Genomic DNA, 20651 nt, shown 5'->3' with positions numbered 1-20651 from the left:
ATGGTGTTTTGACTGAATGCATCTGTAATTTTCACACCACAAGTGTGCGTGGGTACAGCATGGTTAGCTACTCAATCATAGATGATTATCTTATTTTTGGAATACCATAAATGTAATAAAAATCAAGTTCATGGTTTGGCAAGCTTTCAACAAATAACTTTGTCTTCATTACTTGGCTGAAACAAAACATCCTGTGGTAATGAGCTTGATAGGATTATTTTATGCAGCACTTTCTGTGAAAATGTTGTGGGGTTTTTTACTTAGGTGTCCATAAACACCTCTTTCTAAAGAGGAGGTCCAAAGTATTTCTGTGAGGTTTTGCCTACCATTTCTTTTATATCCCCAATGGTCAAGCTGGAGGGAGGAAACCTTTCTAAGGACAGCCATATAAATAAACCAAAGAAGGGATGTAAGGAAAAGATGTTGCTGTCTTCCATCTATGTAGCATTCTGAGTGTGTTACGGCAATACTACACTAGTGTACAAGTGAGTCCCTCAGCCCCTGTCCCAAATGATTATAGGCGGCCATCTAGAACACTGTTGATAAGTTCAGTAAGGCTTAAAATTCTCTAAATTATGTTGTTGGTTGTTGGTTTTTGTTTTTTTTTAAATTACCAGTAAAATTACATGCTTGCAACATACTATCCTGGCATTGGAAAATGCTACCTGGGCTTATCTCCAAAGACAGCAAAATCTGTCATTCTCATTATTTTGTTATCTCTTGGCAATGTTGACAGAGAAAAGCTGCTGTTCCTGCTGCAACGCTTCCTTAAAAACAACAAAGCAAAGAAAGAACAAGGAAGACTAAGTTAATAAATTCTTTCTCTTTTCAACCTTTAGCTTTTTAACCTTAAACCTACTTCCTCTATTTAACCTTGCTAATTAAATAGTATTACATTTAAGATGGTACCTTGAGCTTTAAATCCTGTCTCTGACTGTAACTAGTAGGGAATTCTCAGGGAGGGAAACAAAGGAATAGTAATGGTGATACTTGCAGCTTTCATGATAGCTTCCCTGTCATTTGTTCCCCTCTATAATATAATAAAGAGCGGTCTCATGGTGGTATATTCTTCTCATTAGTCCATTGAAACAAGAGTTATAAAATTACACCTGAAACTTCTGCTTCCTGTAGAAGGGCAAGTGTAGCTGGAATGAGATGGAGGACTGTACGCATCTGATGGGTAGTAATGCCTGCAGGCAGTGGTATCTGCTGGGAAGTTGAAACAGCTCTGACTTTAGCTTTGGAAGGAATCAGACAGAAAGCAGTCATCTCTCTGGCATAAACAGGAACACCAAGTGTTGTTATCTAGCACACTTTCATATCTAATAGTGTGTTTTAAAATTAATTACATACTGAAGGTTTCTATTGAATTTGGAAGAGCTAGTTTTTACCCTCAGTGTTGTTTTTTCATTTTCAGGTTTTTTGGTAAAAGAACTCAATGGGACTGTAGAGGAGCTTCAAATTTAGAAGAACTACATCAACTTTTAAGTGAAATAATGATCAGAAGACTAAAGAATGATGTTCTAACTCAGTTGCCTCCCAAAGTTAGGCAACGTATTCCATTTGACCTCCCACAAGCCGCAGCTAAGGTAAATTTTCCACTTTTGCTAAAAACACATTTGTTAGTAAATAGTAATATCTATGTATTCATATGTATGCATGTGTATTATATGTAGTTACAAAGAATGTGTGAATATATAGCATAGCATGTCTGTATTCTTTTTAAAATATAACATGAAGAACATTAATATAGCAATTTTTTGGCATCAGATAATGATAAAATTTGTTCTATTTTTAGTACAATCTCCTTCCTTTCTGTCTTCCTTTCCCTTAGATTTTGAATCCTACAGTTACTTTTAGCCAAATTTGATAGAGTTCTCTAAAGTACTCAGTTCCTAAACATTTGATGCTTGAAATGTACGTATTGAGGTAGAACATGCTTTGTACTATGTATCTAACCACTGATCTTTCCTGCCAATTAGAATTTGAATACCACTTTTGCAGAGTGGGAGAAATTAATGAGAAATCTGAATTCAGATGCCACTGAAAGCCACTTTTCTGAAGTCATGAATCTAATCACACGCATGTATAAAGAAACAGCCATTGCCAAGGTAAGCGTGGAAGCCTTTTCTTAAAATACTTAAAATACCCAGTAGTATTTTAAATCCCACATCGCAATGTGGAGAAACACTCTGTTTTTCGCTGCTATGTTCATGGAATAGGCTGAACCCCATTATAATGACCTGAGCTAAGTGTTAAAACTATTGCTGATTTAGATATCCACCAAGCTGGCTGAGACTGTCCAGATGTAGTCTCCCAACAGCACTAAATGCGTCTTGCAGATTTAGGGATATACTGAAGGTGGGTACTTCAGGGACATACCTGTGTGTCAGCAGCTGCTGCAGCTGACCCAGGATGGTACTGATGCAGCCCTTACACAGACTGCATTCTGTCAGTACTGGTTCTCCCCATGGATAAATGTGGAAGAACAATCCCCTCTAGCTGGTCTCTTTCTGTTTTATCAGATGGGACCCCATGTTCTGTATTTCCTCCTGTAGTACTGTAGCTTAAGGTGTAAGGAAAAACAAGTTAATGACCAAAATCTTTTACATGCCTACTTTTTACCCTGCTATCAGACTTCATTATGCTAGCCTATTTTTAAAAAAGTATAGGGAAAAAAAAAAAGTTCTGTAGGCTGCTGGATAAGAATCTGACCAACTCCTGCAAATTTTTTTCTCCATCTTAAAAATATCACTGTGGTTCTGTTGCTGTTTCTTCCCCACTTCGCCAGTCCCTCCCCTCTGGTAATCCATTTCAAACAGAAAGTTGAAAGACAAAAAAGAGAGAAAAAAAGAAATCTGAGGACTGCTGCAGTGGGTATTGCATTAACCGTTGATCACTGATAAATTTTATTATTAACTGTCAACGTTACTTTAATAGTTTTTGTAAAAGGTATTGAAAATTATATTTGACACAAAAGAATTCTATGAATGTTTAAATAGAGCAATATTTTATGATTACAGTATCATGAAAGTATCAAAATTATTCTTTCAGTTTTGATATATGGCGTTATGTGAGTGCAGATACAGAAGTTCTGATTAAACAATACCTTGTCCGTTTGAAATATGTTTGGGCAGAAATCAATTTTGTTTTTTCCAAATATGGCTTAAAACTTCATATAATGATGTTGTAACTAAAAGGGGGTTTATCTACATCTTAATCTGGAAGAAGTGGCATGTAATTATGCAATCTTTTGAGGATACTTTTTTTTTTTTTTCTCTGAAAGAATGAGATAGGTTTCTCAAAGGCATAAATTTGTGGTATTTTTTAAACAAAATTAATTTGAATAATTTTATACTTAACTATATTAGCGTTTGATAAAGTCTTAAATGGATAACAAAAAGTATGGAAATTTACCTTTTTATATTATTGAAAGACATTGAAGTAAAAACTGTCTTTTTGAACACTTTGTATGTCTTAACTAATGAAAATGCACTCTTTTACTCCAGGCAGGAGCAGTAAAGGACTATATCAAAATGATGCTTCAAAATGACAAACTGAAGTTTCTAGTTTTTGCTCATCACTTAAGCATGCTTCAAGCCTGTACAGAGGCAGTTATAGAAAATAAGGTAATGATTTAACAAATGTGGTCACAAATTTAACTTCAGACTTTACAAATACATATGAGCTGTGTTTGAATTCAGTAGATACTTTATGGTATGATACTTTATTGAGTCAATGTTGTAGGCAGTTGTTTCCCAAGTTTTTCTACCAATGTGCTTCTGTCTACCTTTTTTTGTTTTGGTTTGGTTTTTTTACAGAACGCCATCATTTCACCCAAACATTTAATTCAAAGCAGTAAAAATGTTTGCAAACAACCTTCATATTGTTTTGATCATGGACTCTCAACCATTGCTAGGGAATGGTGGCTAACTTTGCTATTTTATACTGTTATTATTTTGCAAATGCTTGGAATTTTAATAAATCATGTCAGGGAAATAACAGATTCTTCTGCTGAGTATTCCATTTTAAGATCCCATGTTCGTTCTGTCTTCTCCTTTTGTAAACAGGGAACACTACGTCTACACGTCTCTAGATGGAGGCTTAATTGTAAATCAAAGGGCAAAAGAGTACTGATGCATCTCTATCCACATGACAGAAATAGAACAGATGTTTTCATATTTTCATTGGGGAACAGAGGATGATTGTGTTCAAAAATGGACACTGAAAATATCATTTTGTCTCTGTTATGGTATGTTACAGGTTCGCTACATACGAATAGATGGCAGTGTTCCTTCTTCAGAAAGAATACATCTTGTTAATCAGTTTCAGAAGGATCCTGATACTCGGGTTGCTATTTTGAGTATTCAGGCAGCTGGTCAGGTAGGACAAAAAAGAAAATATGTGAAATAAGAAACTTGAAGAATATAGGTACTAAAGTAATTGGTGACTGAAGTGATTTACTGAAGGCAATTTATCTTCATGCAATATGTCTTTTGTAGACTCATGTATTCATTTTTCTGCACTAATCATGTTAACTGTTTTAAGCCTCTGTTGAAATCACTTGAGCAAAATCAAGATAAGCAGCAGCATCTCATTCTTGGATAATTACTAAAACTTCATTTTCTCTAAAAATACCAGATTAATAAGAAATAAATATTACTTTCATAACGAAAAGCAGTAGGTAGTCTTTGCACAATATTGAAGTGGTTTTTTAATCTTACTTATATCTATCTGAGGCCCAAGGAAGAAATCAATGTAACAGGCCCATCTGCTGTCAAGGTGGTCCCTTTTATTTCCATATAAAAATGTCCTGTACAACCTTTAGCTTTCTTTTACTTCAGATATTCATCGTTTGTGTGTGGAATCTTTTTTCTAAAATGCATCTACTTATTTTGTTTAGGGTTTAACTTTCACTGCTGCTACTCATGTTGTGTTTGCTGAATTATATTGGGATCCAGGCCATGTTAAGCAAGCAGAAGACAGAGCACACCGAATTGGGCAGTGCAGTTCTGTGAATATTCACTTCCTTATTGCAAAAGGAACAATGGATACTCTTATGTGGGCAATGCTGAATCGCAAGGTATGGGTGGAATAGAACCAAATAATCAAGAACTCTCTATGGTTAAGATAGCACTTAAGTGCATGTGCCAAATAACACACTTGCTTATCTGGAACACTCTCCTACTATAAGACAAATTGATACACCTAGAATTGCTAATAATTAAAATGTCCATGTCTGTTCCAAATTAGTCTTTTCTAGCTTTTTGCTCTCCGTTTAAGATCAAAGATAAAAAAGGTAACTTTTTGCTGAGATGAATGGGATGGTTCACATCTACAGGAGATCATTGTTTTATCTTCTTTCTAGCTTTTTATTGCTCTGGGTGTTCAGTTTACAATTTTAAGTTTTTTTCCACAATAATAACAGCTAGAGTTTGTTGGCTTTGGTTTTGGTTGTTTTTTTTACCTGGGTGGATGTTGTGCCTTACTAAACTTCATTTCTGAGAGGAAGATGCAGTCTCAAATAATTCTTCTTCATCAGACACAAGATTACAGTAATCTTATCTTCTGTTGCTATTTTCCTCAAATATTACCCAGTCCTTGTTAGGAGGAGTAATTCTGTCCTGCTTTCTTTCCTTACTTGGAAGATCTTTGAGAGTTCACAGGACTAAGAAAAAATAATTTGGCTGTTTTGCTTTTGTGACCTTTTTGCCACCTTTGATACCATTCATTAGTGTCTTGTTTTTAGAACTGAGGTGTGTTTGTATTCTGTCAACTCTTGTTTTCGGACACTTCCAGAAGTGTCAATGTAGAAGGAACTGCCTTTTAAACTCTAGTTGTCAGAATTGCTTAAGATTGTGGTTACACAGGATTTCTTCTGATGCAAATGCCAACTTACGGTTGTTGTTCCTGCATTTGGCTGCCCCTGTGTTGTAGAGGTGCAATTGTTTGTGTCCATACAGTTAGAGGAGAAGCTGATAACCTTTTTTTTCTTTTTTTTTTTTTCCCAATATATTCCTCTCCTGCTGAAAAGTAATCACAGCTTAAAGAATCTAGGTACTGCAGACTGTATTTGACATTCAGTTGGGGAATGAAACTCCGCATTCTAATTCCTGTAGGTACCTCTGAAAAAAATCTCAGCCAGTCCAGTACATTAGAAGTCTCTTTAAACATGGCATAGATGGGTCTCAGTAATTCACCAACAATTTACCGTACAAGAGTTCTGTCACTAAACTGCTTCTTTCAATTAATTCTGCCTTTGTTTCCACGTGCCAAGCAAAGGGTGTAAAGGCTGTAAGAGGTGTACACAATGTATATATTCTCTTTTAACTTCAATAAAAACTGACATTTTTTATGTACCTTTTCACACATTGTAGTGTGTTAAATATGCTTATTACTGTTATTCTTGCAGAAATGGCTGCTGGAAGAGGAATAGTTTTAATCACTTAAGTTATTTTGAATTATTGCAAAGTTTCTTACTTTGCAAATGCTGATTTAAGTTTGCAAGGCAAGCAAATTGTTTGTTCCAAGATGTGAATTTCTTGGAAACTTCATGCAAGTCGTCTTTCTGCAGGCCAAAGTTACAGGCAGCACCTTGAATGGCAAGAAAGAGAAAATGCAGGCTGACGAAGGTGATAAGGAGAAATGGGATTTTTTGAGTTTTGCTGAGACCTGGACCCCAAATGAAAGTCTAGAAGATCCCAAAAATGAACTTCTGTTTACACATGTAAGACTCAAAGCTTATGTTTTTCTGTTTTCTTTCATTTAAAAACATTACAACCATTGTTCACTTAAGCATTCTGTGCACTGCAGACTTTACTAATGGAGAAACACTAAATAAGTGGGAAAAAGTAATGTAAATTCCATTTTAAAAATTAGGTGAAGTTGGGGAAAGTGCTCTGCTGGGTATAAATGTCATCTACAGGCTTCCAATGTGTCCTTATGTTATGTTTAGGTGACTGACCCACCCTCAGAGTCAGATAAGACCAAGTAATTTCTGTTTAAATTAGAGCTTTATTAGCTGACCTGAATTTAATTGGCTATTATTTTAAAAACTATGTTTAAAAGCCTCTCCTTGTAACAGGCATCATCAAAAAAGGCACATAGCATACCAGTTCTGTGCATTTGTTTTCTGATAGTGCTATTTCAAAATTTTCATGAGAATATTGAAAATACTTTTCACAAAACAGAAGAGGTATGTTGAATTGCTCTTTCTGCTAGCTGTTTGTTCTTAAAGAAAGATACCTTTTGTTTCCATCTTCAAACTAAAAATAGCTTCTTGTATTACAGAGTAATATTAATGGAGAAAAATAATAATTTTAACAGCTGCTGGTGCAGTAATTATCAGCAGTGTTTATATTTCTCTCCCCTTTCCTAGTTTGAAAAGGAAAGACAGCGTGACATACGTTCTTTCTTTTCCCCAAAATCCTCCGCTGAGAAGAAACGCAAAATATTTTCTGGTAATGAATCATTACATAATGATTCAGAATCTTCTGAAGTCACAAAAGAAGAGGATGCAGAGAAGAGCAATGAAAATGTGGATTCCACAAAAATAAGTGATGTGGATACGATTTCTCATGAAAGTACCTGTGAACGTGAAGCTAAAAGAGCAAGAAGCATAAGTGGATCTACTCCAGTCAACTCCAGTAAGAAAAAGAAAAAATCTTTGACTGGAAAAAAGCCCTCTTTGTTTTCAGAAAAATACAATGAAGTCTTTCCTTGCGGTTTAAATACTCCAAGCAAAAGTACAGCTTTAAATAAAGTTTGGCAGTGTAGTGTTTGCACTTACAGTAATAGTGAATTGCTTCCTTACTGTGAAATGTGCAATTGCCCCCAAAGCAGTAATGGTAAGTAATGTGTGCTGCAGAGAAAAGTATGTATTTTTTGTTTCATTTGTGATTAGTTTCAGAAAATACAGTATTTTTGAATATATGAATATACACAAATCCAGGCAAAATATGAAGAATGGTGTCTTTATGTGAACAGATACCTGTTAAGTGATCCTTCTTAATTTTGCTTTCCCCAAGGATCTTTTACATGATTCTAATTTAAACAAATGGAAAATTCAGATAAATGTTAACAGGATATGAATTCAGTGAGGAAGAATATATGCTCAGTTTTCTTTGCAGCAAATGTAGCTTTCCTTTTCCTTGAGGTTTATGGTTATTCTGAATCAAATTAAATGGCAAACTTTTTCTCTACCTGTCAAAACTAAATCATGTGGTATAGATGTTTTATTAACTTGGGTATTGTGTGTTTGTTATGAGAGACATTACCTGGAAAATATGGCACTTCTTGCTCCAACAGGTTAGAGTAGATGTCTTATTAAATTTATTTAACTTATCTGGAAATCTAATAAAACATTTTTATAAATTTTTATAAATCTATCCCCATATTTGCCATTTCAATCCAATTTCAAATAAGGTTCTTTTTCTTTATTTATTTTATTTAAGTCTCTGTGCTTGTTCAAGTAAGGACAACTTCTGAATTTCACAGGTATAGATCAATGCCTGGAAAACTACTTTGTGTGTTTATAGTATACAATATCTGTGTGTAATATAGAATTGCTAACTGCATTATTTATTGCATATATTTTGACAATAAGCAGGGTGCATGAATCTGCATAAATGGAAAACTTTGTTCCATGTGTTTATTCTCCTAATATTAAAGGTAGCTCCAGTTTCCTAGGTGGTTGCAACATTAGAGAATAAGATGCAATTGCTTTGTATTTCAATTACATAGTCTTGTCTCCAGGTTTGTATTGATTAGGTTCCTGTTTGTACCGGTAGCATAAATAATTGCTTTTTCTGTTTCTTTATCTATAGCTGAGGCAAATTGTGATGCTCCCACGAGCGAAACTGAGGAGGATGTTTCAAAGGACTCCAGAAGAAATGAAGAGAGAGCAGAGTGCAATGCTGAAGACAGAAGAGAAGATTTTGGGGAATTGGTGACCCAGCAATCTGTTGAAATCAGCGAACTGGAAACTGTTGAAATTGAAAATGAAGAAAGTGAAAAAAAGCATGGAGAAGGTAAAGCGGGACTCCTGTGAGAGAAAAATTATATCCCATTGCAAAACTGTATTAAGTGCCTATACATTTGAAAGATAGACAGAAGTACATACAGTTGCACATGATTTTCTTGTTTTAGCCTGGGATGTTTATTGAATTTTGATGATGGATAAATCCAGCCTTTCCATACAACTCCTGAAGCAATATGGACTTTTTGGCTGACTTAAGAACTATGTCAAACTAGCAGCTGTGAACATGTATAGTCTTATTGAAACTTATGATGGCATTTACTTTTGTTCAGGACAGCCACAGGCAAAACAGGTGATAGGTAATTCAGGAGAAACACAAAAAGAAAATACACAAATATCTTAATAACTTGCTACTTGAGCTGTGTATCTTACTATGTTGTTCTGGAATTAGATACATGTATAATATTATTTTTAATGTCTGAGTAGACTGAATGAAATGAATGAAGAGGAAAACTTTAATGTCAACATTTTTTCTCTTTATAGGAGATGTAGATAAATCAGAAATGTTTGAATTATATGATGGGCTTATGTTTTGTGCAAGCAGGAATACTGATAGAATTCACCTATATACAAAGGTAAACCTGAAATACACATGTTTAGTATAATTTTAAAATTACAAAGTAAAATGTTGTCCTATGAAATGTGTATATATACTTTCATTTGTTATACTTTATATATAAAGACCAGTATTTTTGTATTAGCTGAAATGTACAAAATTTAGCTAGTTTATAATCCTAGTTCTTTTTCTCAGGGGAATTAGGTAATAATTCCCTAGATATGTAACTTCTAACACTTCTCTTAGCTTACAAATTGGGGCTAATACATTAGATGTATACTCAGATCATCGGTTAGAAATGCAAGTGATAGTTGTTTAAGATACCTTTTTTTTATTGTAGTGTATTATCACAAAATATTTTTCATAGAAGAACATTCAAAATTAAAATAAAAATGACAGTGAATCCTGACAGACTAAGTAAGTAAGTAAAATATTGTCACCACATTTTCAGAAAGCTAGGTTTTGGTGCTGTGTATAAGTCAGTAACTTCCTGAATAAAACACATTATCATTAATCTGCAATGGTAATGGGAGTACAGAAACTAGCAGTTGGTAATTTTCCAGGTCATTTTTCAAGGGGGAATGAGGACTTTGCAATTCCTTCTTTCAAGGGTTGGAAAAGTTCACTGAGAAGATTTCTTCAAAGCTGGTGAATGAGTCAGTGTATTCAGGTGCAACTGCAAAGCATCACAAATAACTGAGGGCAATTCTTTGAGATAATACATTTTCATTAGGCTGATACAGCTGGGAAAAAGTCAAAGAGAGTGTCCTCATATCTGAAGACTTGTTTAATATACTTAAAATGTACACTGCTTCCTAGCTTCACACATTTTCCTCAAAGATGCATTTTGGATGGTATTTGGGCAACTGTATATTGGTCTGGGTTGTTTTTGGCTTGGATTAGAGTTTCATTATGCCAGATACTGCACAAAATCTTTCTGCTGAATGATGAGACACTGGGGAATTCTGCTTTGATTCCTTCTCTCAGATGATTGTGAATCATCAGTAAGTTCCTGGGTCATATGTACCCACTGGGACAACTTGTTCCTTAAAAATTAAGTGGAGGAGAACTTGTTCAGACATTTTTTAAAAAAAAAGTTAAGTATAATAAACAATGCTCTATCCAAGACTCTGATTTTAAATTTTAACGAAGTGACATTCTCCCATCTACAATCATTCATTTCCTTTGGAAATTCAGTCAAGAGGATTATAATTTCAGTTTCTTAAGGCAGTGTGTGTCTGAAATATTTGCAAAGAAAAAAATTCAAATATTTTCAAAGCTAAAATTTTCACCCTGTTTACTTTTAGATATATTAATGTGAATCGTGCTTCTTGCATGTGTGGTATTATACATCTGTGGCTGGTTTGGTTTTTTCTTTTTTGTTCTGGAAAAATGTTACCGTGAGGGACTAAATTTAGTAGGAAGGGAAGATAATTCACTTGAAACAGATAATTTTTTTTCCTAGATTGTGCTACATTGCATCTGTAAACAAAACTGTTTGCTTGTCTAGGATGGTGAACCACTGAATCATAATTTCATTCCATTGGACATACAGCTGGATAACTGGGAGGATTTACCAGAGACTTTTCAGCATAAACAAAATCGTTCATCGGTAAGAAATTCTACTGGCACAGTAATTAATACTTAAAATGGAGGGCTTTGACTTTTTTTTTTTTTTTTTTTTTTTTAAATAATAGCAGAACGCTTCCGGGCCTTGGGATCTAGGCACAGTTTCATCAATGCAAGCAAATCTTATAAATGTTGATGTGAATATTAATTATGCAGTCTGTTACTTTGGCAAATTATCATGCCTCCTGTTAACATTTCGGTAGATAGAATCAACCAGGCATCATTTAATTTATCATTTACAGGATTAGTAACTAACATTCATAAGTCAACAAAATAGCATTTTAAAGGTTATGAATTAAATGGGGCACATTATATGAATAAGAATGTGCTAGACTGTATCAGAGCTGCAGTTCTGAGCAGGTCTCCACTCTCACTTCTTCCTTTGGTCTTCTAACAATTTTCAAAGCAGTGTAGGGCACAGCTCCACTGAGACATGTAGCTTCAGTTAACTCAGTCATAAAGATTCCATTCATAGTGGTGTTTGAGGAGAACATTAACACTGTAAACCCTTACTCAAGTAAGGAAATGCAGAATTTAAATTGGATGTGCAACATTATCTGCTTAACATAGTTTTCTTAACTGTTTTTCCCCATTTAAAGAGAAATATAATTTGGAAAATCAGATTCTCTTGTGTAGGAACAAAACTGATTCTTTTTGGTAGGTTCTCCAGCAAGGTTGGAACTTAAATTTGTAAGACAGATACCTGACTGATTCAACCAACAGTTTTGTAAAGCAGCTAATGGATGGGTAACAAATGTTGCCAGAGGATTTCAAAGCTATTTGCTAGACTGAAAAGACAAGTTAAGAATTCCATGTTTGTGAGCGGGGGGTGGCACTGCCTTATGGAACTTCCTGTCCTGCAGCCTTCTCCTCTAGATTAGAAGATCCATATTAGTAAATGTTCCCAAAAAGAATCAAGGAAATACCTTGTTTCTGTTTCCATTATATCCTGCCATTTCATTGACTTCTTTCTTGCTGCTCCAACTCTGAGGAAGTGAGACTCATCTGTACACTTTGATGTTTGCCATATAAAAATACTCACAGGAGAAAAAGAAAATCATTGCCATGTTGTAATCTTGAAGTATGGAAGTTTGTTCCTGGATAAAGCTGAAGTCACAACTAAATCTCTACTGCACAGTGTATTTACTCATCCCATGGTCCATGTTCAGAAACAGTGTGATACTGACTGCTATAGGTAGTCCGTGAGGGAAAGAGGGGAAAAATGGAATGGAAAAAAACCTACAACCCAAGCCACTTGTTCAGTTGTCATATTCTTACTCCCATTTATTTTCTGTTGTAGAGATGGGGGGGGGTGAAATAGTTTTTCGCCTACACACATCCTAAAGCAAGCAGCCATGTTATAAATTCTAAATTCCTATGTAGGAACAGTTTTTCCTTCACTTCCTCACTGTCCTGTGGTTATAGTTGTTACGGAAACCAGTTAATCATACCAGTCCTGTTAGTTTACAGCATCAAAGTTTTTGGGTTTGTTTTTTTTTGTGGCTTCCCAGCCTGTAAAAAAATATTGGATTCAGTACCAGAAATTAAGTTCTTCTGAACTTCTTTATTTTATTACACTTTCAAATTCTAAATGCAAAATAAGGAAAGGTGATCAATATTATGCTATGTTCTCAGTTGCCATTCTGGAATACTTTGTTAAACAGTTCATCAGTTTTTCCTCAGGATCCTGTGGCTGTGTCAATTTGAGATTACTGTGAATTGCAGGTTAAGCTGCTCAAAACTGTTGCCCTTTGACTATTTTGATGGTAAAGTATGTCTCTACTTGCTAGTCAGATCTTTGTGTGCCACACTGAAATGCCACAGAAAAGAGGATGGCAGTATTGCCATAAAAACAGATGCGTAATTAAGATAATTTGGTGATCTGATTTTCATGTCATTAACTGCTAATTTACTATAATTTTATCACGTATGTTTTTCTGACACTGTATTACTGTAAAGGAATATAATAACCTCGAAGCAAGTACGTCGGTGATTCTGTTAAAATTTTACAAGTTGCAAAACTTTTATGAGAAATGGTCTAATACCTAGTTGAATTGAACAACTCTTCAGTTCACCTGTAGCTAAGCGTTCCATGCTGACATTAGGGGCTGTACACTACAGATTATTAATCCAGTGTTAAGCATGTATCAGAAGGTTAGAAGGAAGAAGAAAGGTTGTCTGTAAACCCAATTATAAATGCCGTTCAAGAAATGGGAGTGAACTTTCCTTTTCTGAGAGGCCTGCTGCAACAGGGAGAACGGCTGCTCTAAGAAGAAAACTCTCTTGCATGTCTGTTTTTCCCACCAACAAAGTCTTGCTTACACAAGAAAGGTTTGCCTGAGGCTTTATCAAGAAACCTTTCTCCTATCGCTACACCTCAGATCAGTAAAGGCCATTTCTGGCCTTATTTTTACCTTCTGGATCAACTCACCTATCATAGCAAAACCATTATTTTAGACAATGCCAAAGCTGTCAGAGTTCTTCAGTAGGTGAGGGTTGGGGGTTGCAGCTTGTATGAAAAATGACTTGAAGGGATCGTTTCGGATAATACCATCTGTTTTCATCCAGTTTTGAATGTATTAATTCATAGCACGTAGTTCTGTGTAATGCCTGTCATGCTGCTGACAATAGCATTCTCTACCAGATACTGAGGTTTGTGAAAGAATGGAATCATCTAACAGCAATGAAACAGAAGATTATCAGAAAAAGCGGTCAGATATTTTGTAGTCCTATGCATGCTGCAGAGGAGTTGTCTAAAAAGCAGTCAGTGGTCAGCAGCACAAAAAGGTATGTGGTTTTTAATTTTTCTTCCTCTTACTAATTGCTGCAGGAAGTTTGATATATTTAATGTAACTTTCAGTGGAATGATGCTGAGACTGTAAACTGGTTGTTCCATGATTGCTTGTCACATAGTGACAAACGTAGGCAACAAAGCACTGCAGTAAATCTGTTGGAATGAAAGTGTCTGCTTCCCTGTCCGGCACTGTGCCGCATTCAGCAACTGTTCTGGCTTTCCTGCACTGCATGTTTAAACATCTGGAACTTGCCAGAGGTTTTTGAGGAAAAACCATGACCTCTGGGACTCAAAAGAAGAGTAAGGTCAAAGAATCTTGTTGTTTTCCCCACCTGGAAGCAGCAATAAATCATTAGTTGCCATCAGTGATTTAATGCTTTATTCATAATTCACAGCCTACTCCAAGCCTTTCTGATACTCATTTTTATTTAAGCAGTTCTGTTCTCTCTGGATGACATTTCTCAAAACTATTGTTTTCCTTGCTGGGTGTCACTGAAAAGGGCTAGTGTTTAATCCTTGTTAAAATCTAATTTACCTTTTTTCCACTGTCTTTCCTTTTTCTCATACACTATCTTCCCTGACAGACGTTTGCAGCTTCAGGGTTGTCATTGCTTTCCACAAAACTTCTCATGCGTACAGGTTAACTCACCAAGGTGCCTCTGCAAACAGTCTATAAACTTTTTATTCCTCTCAGTCCCTACTGTTAAATTCTCCAGGGTGACTATTTTGGCTGTAGGCAAGAATTCAAGTAAAGAAATAGTTTGTAATTCCAGTAACATAAGGAGAAGCAGCAGGTAGTAAGTGTTTCTGAACCTGTTGACTGATTGTTTCCTTCCATAAAAGTAGGAAAGATCTAACTGTGAACCATGTTAGAAAATCTACTGTAACCTACAGGTCTTCTAAGGTACTACATAGGATTTGGCATATGCATAGTACAGAGAGGTATGCTTATGAGAAATTGTCTGAATAGTGGTTTTTTGGAAGAATGATCAGAGTAAAGGGATTTTAAGAGTTTTACTTGAGCAGTGATGTTTCGTGTGTTTTCACATTACAATAAAGAAGTGAGTGCAAACATAACCGACAGAGCTTGTAAACTTCCTGTATTAGCTAGAGTATCAGTGAGACTTCACCTAACTGAACCAAAATGGCTTTCAGATTTCATTGTCAGGCAATATCAAACTGCTTTTGTTTTCATATAGTTATATACAAAACAACTTATCTGTTTGCTGCTTAGAGCTGAATCTGGTTTTAGAAAAAGGTAGTAATATGGAAGTATTATGAAGTATGTTTTCCCAACCTTTATTCATTTCTCACCCAGGAAATGAGGGGTGCTTTAAGAGAACACGCCATACCAATCTTGCTGCAGCCGAGGCTGAATATTCTTTGAGGGAGATTGTTCCCTTTGTAGTATATTGACAGAATTTTGAATTATTCTAGGTACGTGACCAAGGAGGATGTAGCAGCAGCCTCACTTAGCAAAGCTAGGAGCAGTGGGGGCAGCGTTCGCCTCATCTCGAAAGAAAGTGGGGTTTGTCTAAAGAATGAAAATGCTTCTATTGAACAACTGGGTCATTCCACAAAGTAAGTTTATTAATGCAATAAGGTGATTAAGCTGTTTCTCCCAAGATTTTTTTTTAAGGTAGCAAAATTATTTCCTATGAGTGTTTACCTTGCTGAAGTACAGTGTTTAGATAAGAAACTTGCTGTAGTGCTAATGAGCTATGTTTTATTCTTACAACAATTTACATCTGTTGTCTGCTGATATAGCTGTTAACTAACAGTCTGATTAAAATGAAACAAGAAAACAGTTACATGATTTGGTTAAGGAAAAAAGAAGGTTAGCTCAGGCCTGCTTGTGAGGTCAACAGCAAATCGGGGACACCAAATTTTCCTCTATTGTGCCTCAGAATTTAGAAAAAGGGAAAAGAATATGAAAATTCTAGACAGAAAATGCCCTTCTAAAAAATTTATTAAACAAGCAGTGTGTATCCTGCCTGGAGGTAAGCCTTGTTTAGAGTAGGGAACTGCTAGGTAGCTGTGCAAGTTGTGTGGAGAAACCAGGATGTTTCCTTTGACTTTTTACTTCTGTTAAAGAGGGGGCTGAAACGTTTTACATTTATATGTGTACATGCCTGATAGAAGCCATTGTTTCTTTATACGCACAGCATTATTTCAGCTAATAATTTAGTGTACATGTGTAAATGTAGTAAGATGTGCAAAAGAAAAATCTGCCTGTTAGATTGTCAAATTTTGTTTAAATGGAAACATAAACCAAATAGATGATTGCACTGTGCAGGTATCAATCTGAGCAAGATTAAGATACTATTTCAACTGAAATTGGTATTTCAGAGCATAAAAGATATCTAATGGAAATATACAGTGCATAAAAACCCTACTGAACTGTTTGCTGAATACCTCCTTTATTAACAGCTGCACTTTGTCCCCGGCAAACAGGTTGCTTCCAGAAAATGGAAAAGGCCCGTCAGTTCCTCATGCAGAGAAGACTGAAGCTGACGGCTCCTCCCTATCCAAAGGCTATTTGCAAGCCTTGGACAGCCAAGGGAACCCACTCTGTCTCAGCTGTCAACAGCCAACAGCTCAGCTTGAGCCAGGCGGCCAGGCCCGTGCTTGGGACACACGATTCTGCTCTCATGCCTGCCAGGAGGACTTCTCAATTCGCTCTAGTCAGAGCTACCTTAGGACTAAAGTATTTGAAATTGAACGCGGTGTTTGCCAGTTTTGTAATCAAAATGCCCAGGAGCTTTATCTGAGCATCAGAGACGCGCCCAAGAGTCAGCGTAAGAAACTTCTGGAGAGTTCTTGGATGTCTCACCTTCCACTTGGGCAGGTAATGGTACTGGTCTTTAAGCAGTAACAGCTCCTCTGTGTGTTCCTGTAGCAGACAGAAGACATTGGGGTTTTTTGTGTTTAGGATTTTGGTTTTTCTTATTCTGTTGTTGGTGGTAGGTTAACCTTTGACCTTCAACCTGTAAGAAGAACATTTTGGATTTCTCTGAACTGTCTAAGACATTTTTTCATTGCTGAAAGGCACAGGCATCGGAATTCAGATTCCTTAGGGGTGTGAATATTGCAGCCAGATTTACTTGAAATGCACTTTATTAACATACTTTATGTTTATGGAACAATTTAAGAATGGAGGTAGTCTAGTAGTATTAGGTTATTCCTACTTTGCAGAATGTTTGGTAGGAGCTTAACAAAAGCCAGTTGTCACAGCTCCTCTCAGTATCACCTCAAAATGCATTACAAACCACCACCATTCTTCCATGGTTGTGATTGCTTCTTCACTGACTTGAAGGCAATGGAGCAGGGAGGGAGAACATTCCTGCATAAAGTGGTATTTTTATTCAGAAACTAAAATGCTATTTCATTTTCTGCTGCGAAGTTGAAATTCAGCTTTAGAAGGTACTGGTTCTAAATTGTTTAGATAAATTCTGCAGACACCCATTGAAACTTGCAAAAGAAAAAGTAATCTACTGTCACTTGTCATATGCATGGGATCAGCTTTGTTGCTTGCACCTTTTAAAATAAGGTGATGCACATCTGAAAGACTCAGATGGGAATTCTTGTGGACTGGGGGTATCTTACACCCTGCTGAGCAAACACAACTCCATGTTAGTCCTTAGCTTTTTGAGAGCTGACATAGGGTTTTGTCACCTACAGTTTCTCAATGCTTGCTATTACAATTACCACTGACATGACCAAAAACTTAAATGACAAACACCTAGTTAGAGTCTTTAATTTTTGTGATGGGACTATAGCTGTTGCACTCTATTTGTGTGTATTTAATATCAGCACTTGATGATAAAATGGCATCAAAGTATAACTTACTGTACCTATCCAGAAAACTGAACCTTTCCTTCTGTCTTCCCTTGATCCACTGCAATGTGCTTTAGCACGCTGCAGGCTAGGTGAAAATATGCCAAGGGAAGTTAGAGTTGTTTGCTTGTCCAGTGGGAGTAACAAAAAAATGCTGAGGCTTACTTTCTTTCTCTCGATGAAAACTATAAATAGCTCCTTCTCTGAACTATTTCTTGTTCTTACGGTAGGACGTACGTGTAGGTCAGAAGGAATGTCTAACGTTTCCAATGTCATGTCCTTTGTTTACTGCAGTTGAATGAAATAATAACAAACCCAACAGAAGGCCAGTTCTGGCAGGCAGACCATATCAAGCCTGTTTACAGTGGAGGAGGACAGTGCTCCCTGGAAAACCTGCAAACTCTGTGTACGGTCTGCCACAGAGAGGTCAGTCCGGTACCGTCAGAAATCCTCACCCTCACAGGGAAAATGTTGTGGAACGTGCACCAGGGCAGTACTTACCACATCACAGAAGTATTTTGGGTGCGGGGGCCCCTAGAGGTAACGTAGCCTGACCCCGGGCTCAGAGCAGGTTACTCAGCACCACCCTGCACGGTCCTGCACCGTCTGACCCCCACCCCAGTCAGTGCCTGCCCGCCCTCAGGGTGAAACCTCCTCCTGTGTCCGGCAGGAATGCCCCGGCTGGGGCTCTGGCAGCGCTGCCTTGTGCCCCTGGGGAGGGCCTGGCTCCTGCCCCCCCTTCAGCAGTAGAAGACCATAACGGGCTTCCTCCTCAGCCCTGTTGTCTCCAGCGGAACAACCCCTGTGCTCCCAGCCTCTCCATCCCATACAGGGAAGATGGAAAGGTAGCATTAAACTGTTACAACAGTTTCCTCAGGATTTGGGAAAACATCACCGTAATAAATGTGCATTTTATTATGTTGTCTCCTGCAAAATTAGACTGAAGTTTAACTGTGGGTTAATGCTTTCCATTGCGCACGCTGTTGCCAAGTAACGGTACTGACTGAGCAGACCTGTCTTTCTCTTTTGCAGAGAACTGCAAAACAGGCGCAGGAAAGAAGCCAGATGAAGAGACGTTCTTTAGCTACAAAGTACGGCTGTGATATCACAAAATTTCTTGTGAAAATGTAAAATGAGAAATATATTCAGTTACACTGTAACTCGGGAACCAGTACATAGTTCTCCTCGTGCCCTGATTTAAAAAAAATCCTTTTAGTCTATCGTGCTGTTGGTAGAGGGAAGAAAATACAGAATTAAAACCAAGAAATCATTTATAACACTTGATTGTCAGAAAGCCTTGGGTGAGCGCATCCAAGGTACTTGATCATGGTTATATTTTTGTGACCCTGTGGTTTAAAGCTAAATTCCTGCGTGTAACCTTAATGCGATTTTGAAGCATTACTATTTCCCTATCAGTGCATTGTTACAGCTGCAAGAATTTGAGGAAGTTCTGTTGAAGCTTCTGTTGGTCTTACAGGGTTCAGTTGTAGTGGGGACATTATGGACCAAGAAGATTTCTTAGTTTGAATTCTTCTCTTTGTTCACATATCAAAATTGCTGGAGAAAACGCAGGTTCTGATATCTGTTATGACAAAAATAGCACGAGTGCGTGGTTTGTCTCTTCTAAAACTGTCTTATACTGTTCTGATCAGCCACTGGGCCTAACATACAGGACTTTGGCATTTAGAATTAATGTCTATTGAAATTGTGTTTTATTTAAACCAGCTTGTATTAAAAACTTATTCATGAAAGGAACAATAACTATTATCCATTATCTCACCAAAGGTAGGTTCTGGGAAATGCTACAGTTGCATTCTCCTTAACAGGGCTGTAGAGATGCTGGTTGGTTTGGGCTGTTTATGTGGCTTTCTTTAGGGTTACTTCAAATAAATACATTTCTCTCTTTCCTGGTGATTTCTTTTTTTTTTTTATGCTTTATCTGTCTCTCCCCCACCCTTTGAATGCTGTAAGGCAGTAGTAAGTTCATAGAGCACATCTGTACACTACACCTCTTTTTCTGAAAGTACACAACTGCAATTTCAAGTACATCTAGTTAAAATAAGCTGAAATGCTTTCTGGGTTATCCTTCTGAGAAACATTCTTAAGGTCTTAAACATTCTTTTGCTCAGTTAAAGATTTAAGACAAGGTAGTGTCATGAGCGCACCATTTCCTATAGAGTGAAACTAACTGGACTTTTCCAGCAAAGACACCTTTAGGTAACTAACTGCCTGAAAGAAGTGTCACATGTTTATGTTGTCTGAGTATGATTAAGGGAATCATCTCTTCAGCAGTTTAAAAGACCAAGTAAGAATAGCCTGATAACAAAGTAAGCAAGAAAGAAGTGAGGGAGTGTTCAAGTTTATACAGCCTTTACAAGAGGCCACACTTTAATGAAATTTTACATTAAGACAGCATGGTGGGAGAAGAGGAAACCAAGAGTATCGGGGGGGAGAAGCTTAAGTTAAAGACTGCTTATTCAGTGATTAGCCTAGTGCAATTTCTTTTAAAGCAGCTAGACAGTTAAACAACAGCTAAATTGGTCCTTGTCTTTCTCATGCCTATCAGAGGAATGTGCCCCAGGTAAGACACAAACAGCCTGGAGAACAAATTCCGTGATAAGATTTTCTCTGAAGAAAATTAATTCTTCTTGATCCTGAAAAAATGAATTTCCCATTGCTACAGTTTTATCCGAGGGGAGCACTCTAGCCCCTTAGAGAAGTTTTAGGGTAACACCTAGGAACCTACTATTTGAGGCAGAACTTAACTTAACTTTCTATACTTAATGATGTAGTCAGTC

The 20651-nt window shown here is 36.8% G+C and overlaps 1 protein-coding gene across 10 annotated transcripts in view; it reads left to right on the top strand.

Annotated features, from left to right (window-relative positions):
* ZRANB3 (zinc finger RANBP2-type containing 3) overlaps positions 1-19759 on the top strand; it is a 55736-nt gene extending 35977 nt beyond the window's left edge. For 9 of the 10 annotated variants that reach the window (XM_052792776.1, XM_052792774.1, XM_052792775.1 and 6 more), the window contains 15 exons: positions 1418-1589; positions 1983-2111; positions 3510-3629; positions 4264-4383; positions 4904-5083; positions 6575-6727; positions 7379-7847; positions 8826-9029; positions 9521-9612; positions 11104-11205; positions 13867-14009; positions 15454-15597; positions 16471-16864; positions 18148-18279; positions 18886-19759. In XM_052792776.1, coding sequence (XP_052648736.1) covers positions 1418-1589; positions 1983-2111; positions 3510-3629; positions 4264-4383; positions 4904-5083; positions 6575-6727; positions 7379-7847; positions 8826-9029; positions 9521-9612; positions 11104-11205; positions 13867-14009; positions 15454-15597; positions 16471-16864; positions 18148-18279; positions 18886-18984 — 2653 coding nt within the window. In that variant the 3' untranslated portion in view covers positions 18985-19759. The remainder of the gene's footprint in view (positions 1-1417; positions 1590-1982; positions 2112-3509; positions 3630-4263; positions 4384-4903; positions 5084-6574; positions 6728-7378; positions 7848-8825; positions 9030-9520; positions 9613-11103; positions 11206-13866; positions 14010-15453; positions 15598-16470; positions 16865-18147; positions 18280-18885) is intronic. The other variant, XM_052792779.1, reaches the window with a different exon arrangement.
* Positions 19760-20651: the final 892 nt, after the last annotated feature.

Source organism: Harpia harpyja, chromosome 7, assembly GCF_026419915.1.
Source record: "Harpia harpyja isolate bHarHar1 chromosome 7, bHarHar1 primary haplotype, whole genome shotgun sequence".
NCBI lineage: Eukaryota > Metazoa > Chordata > Aves > Accipitriformes > Accipitridae > Harpia > Harpia harpyja.
This window is presented reverse-complemented; position numbering and strand designations above follow the sequence as displayed.